This window comes from Neopelma chrysocephalum, unplaced genomic scaffold (assembly GCF_003984885.1).
Source record: "Neopelma chrysocephalum unplaced genomic scaffold, ASM398488v2 Primary Assembly neopelma1_97122, whole genome shotgun sequence".
Taxonomy (NCBI): Eukaryota; Metazoa; Chordata; class Aves; order Passeriformes; family Pipridae; genus Neopelma; species Neopelma chrysocephalum.
In genome coordinates this window covers 9006-9972 of record NW_020925764.1, presented here as the reverse complement: position 1 = coordinate 9972, position 967 = coordinate 9006, and the positions used below count along the sequence as shown (strand labels likewise).

The window sequence follows — 967 nt, the reverse complement described above, 5'->3', positions numbered from 1 at the left end:
AAGTTGTCCCTGGGTGGACCTTGATGACCTTTAAGGTCCCTTCCAATCAAACCATTCCGTGATTCCATGATTTGTTACCCACTGAGGAATGTTCTAGACCAGCTCACTCCCACGCTTCCACGACCAATCCCATCTTTTCCGTGCCTGTTCCCAGCAGTTCACGCTCCCTTTGGCCGCGCGGGGAAGGCGGAAAACCGACACCTCCCAGTTCCCCCATCGGGATCGACGATCCCGGCGCAAATTCCAGTCATCAGCCCCCCCAAAACTCACCTCTGCAGCAGCACCAGGATACTGGGAAGCAGATTCTCATTCTGGGCCCCAAACTTTGCCAGGGCGCTGACGGCAGCTGGAGAGGGAACAGGGAAGAGAACAGGGAATGCCAGGGGGGGTTTAGGTCACACACACACAAACCCTCACAGGCAAAGCTCGCAAAATTCCCGATTCCCAGCTTCCCACCCCACCCCATAAAACCTTTTGGAGTTGAGGGAAAGATTAAATGGTTCCCGTGTTTTCAGTTCTGTGTCAGGGAATGGGATAAATCCGGGGGTTTTCCCACACAAGGAGCTGAAACCCCTCAGCAACCACGAGTCTGTAAAATACTTCTAGGCTGTAAAATATTCTTTAAAATACTTCTAGGCTGTAAAATATTCTTTAAAATACTTCTAGGCTGTAAAATATTCTTTAAAATACTTCTACTCTGTACAATATTCTTTAAAATACTTCTAGCCTGTAAAATATCCTGTAAAATATATTCTTTAAAATACTTCTAGCTTATAAAATATTCTGTAAAATATTCTTTAAAATACTTCTAGCCTGTAAAATATTCCATAAAATATTCTGTAAAATACTTCTAGCCTGTAAAATATTCTCTAAATATTCTTTTCGACTCTGAAATATTCTGTAAAATACATTCTGTTAAATACTTCTAGTCTGTAAAATATCCTGTAAAATATTCTTTAAAATACTT

At 42.1% G+C, this 967-nt stretch overlaps 1 protein-coding gene across 1 annotated transcript in view; it reads right to left on the bottom strand.

Annotated features, from left to right (window-relative positions):
* Positions 1-257: 257 nt before the first annotated feature.
* LOC113961397 (coatomer subunit gamma-2) overlaps positions 258-967 on the bottom strand; it is a gene marked incomplete at its 5' end in the record, with an annotated part of 7239 nt that continues 6529 nt past the window's right edge. The window contains one exon of the mRNA XM_027671709.1: positions 258-346. Coding sequence (XP_027527510.1) covers positions 267-346 — 80 coding nt within the window. The remainder of the gene's footprint in view (positions 347-967) is intronic.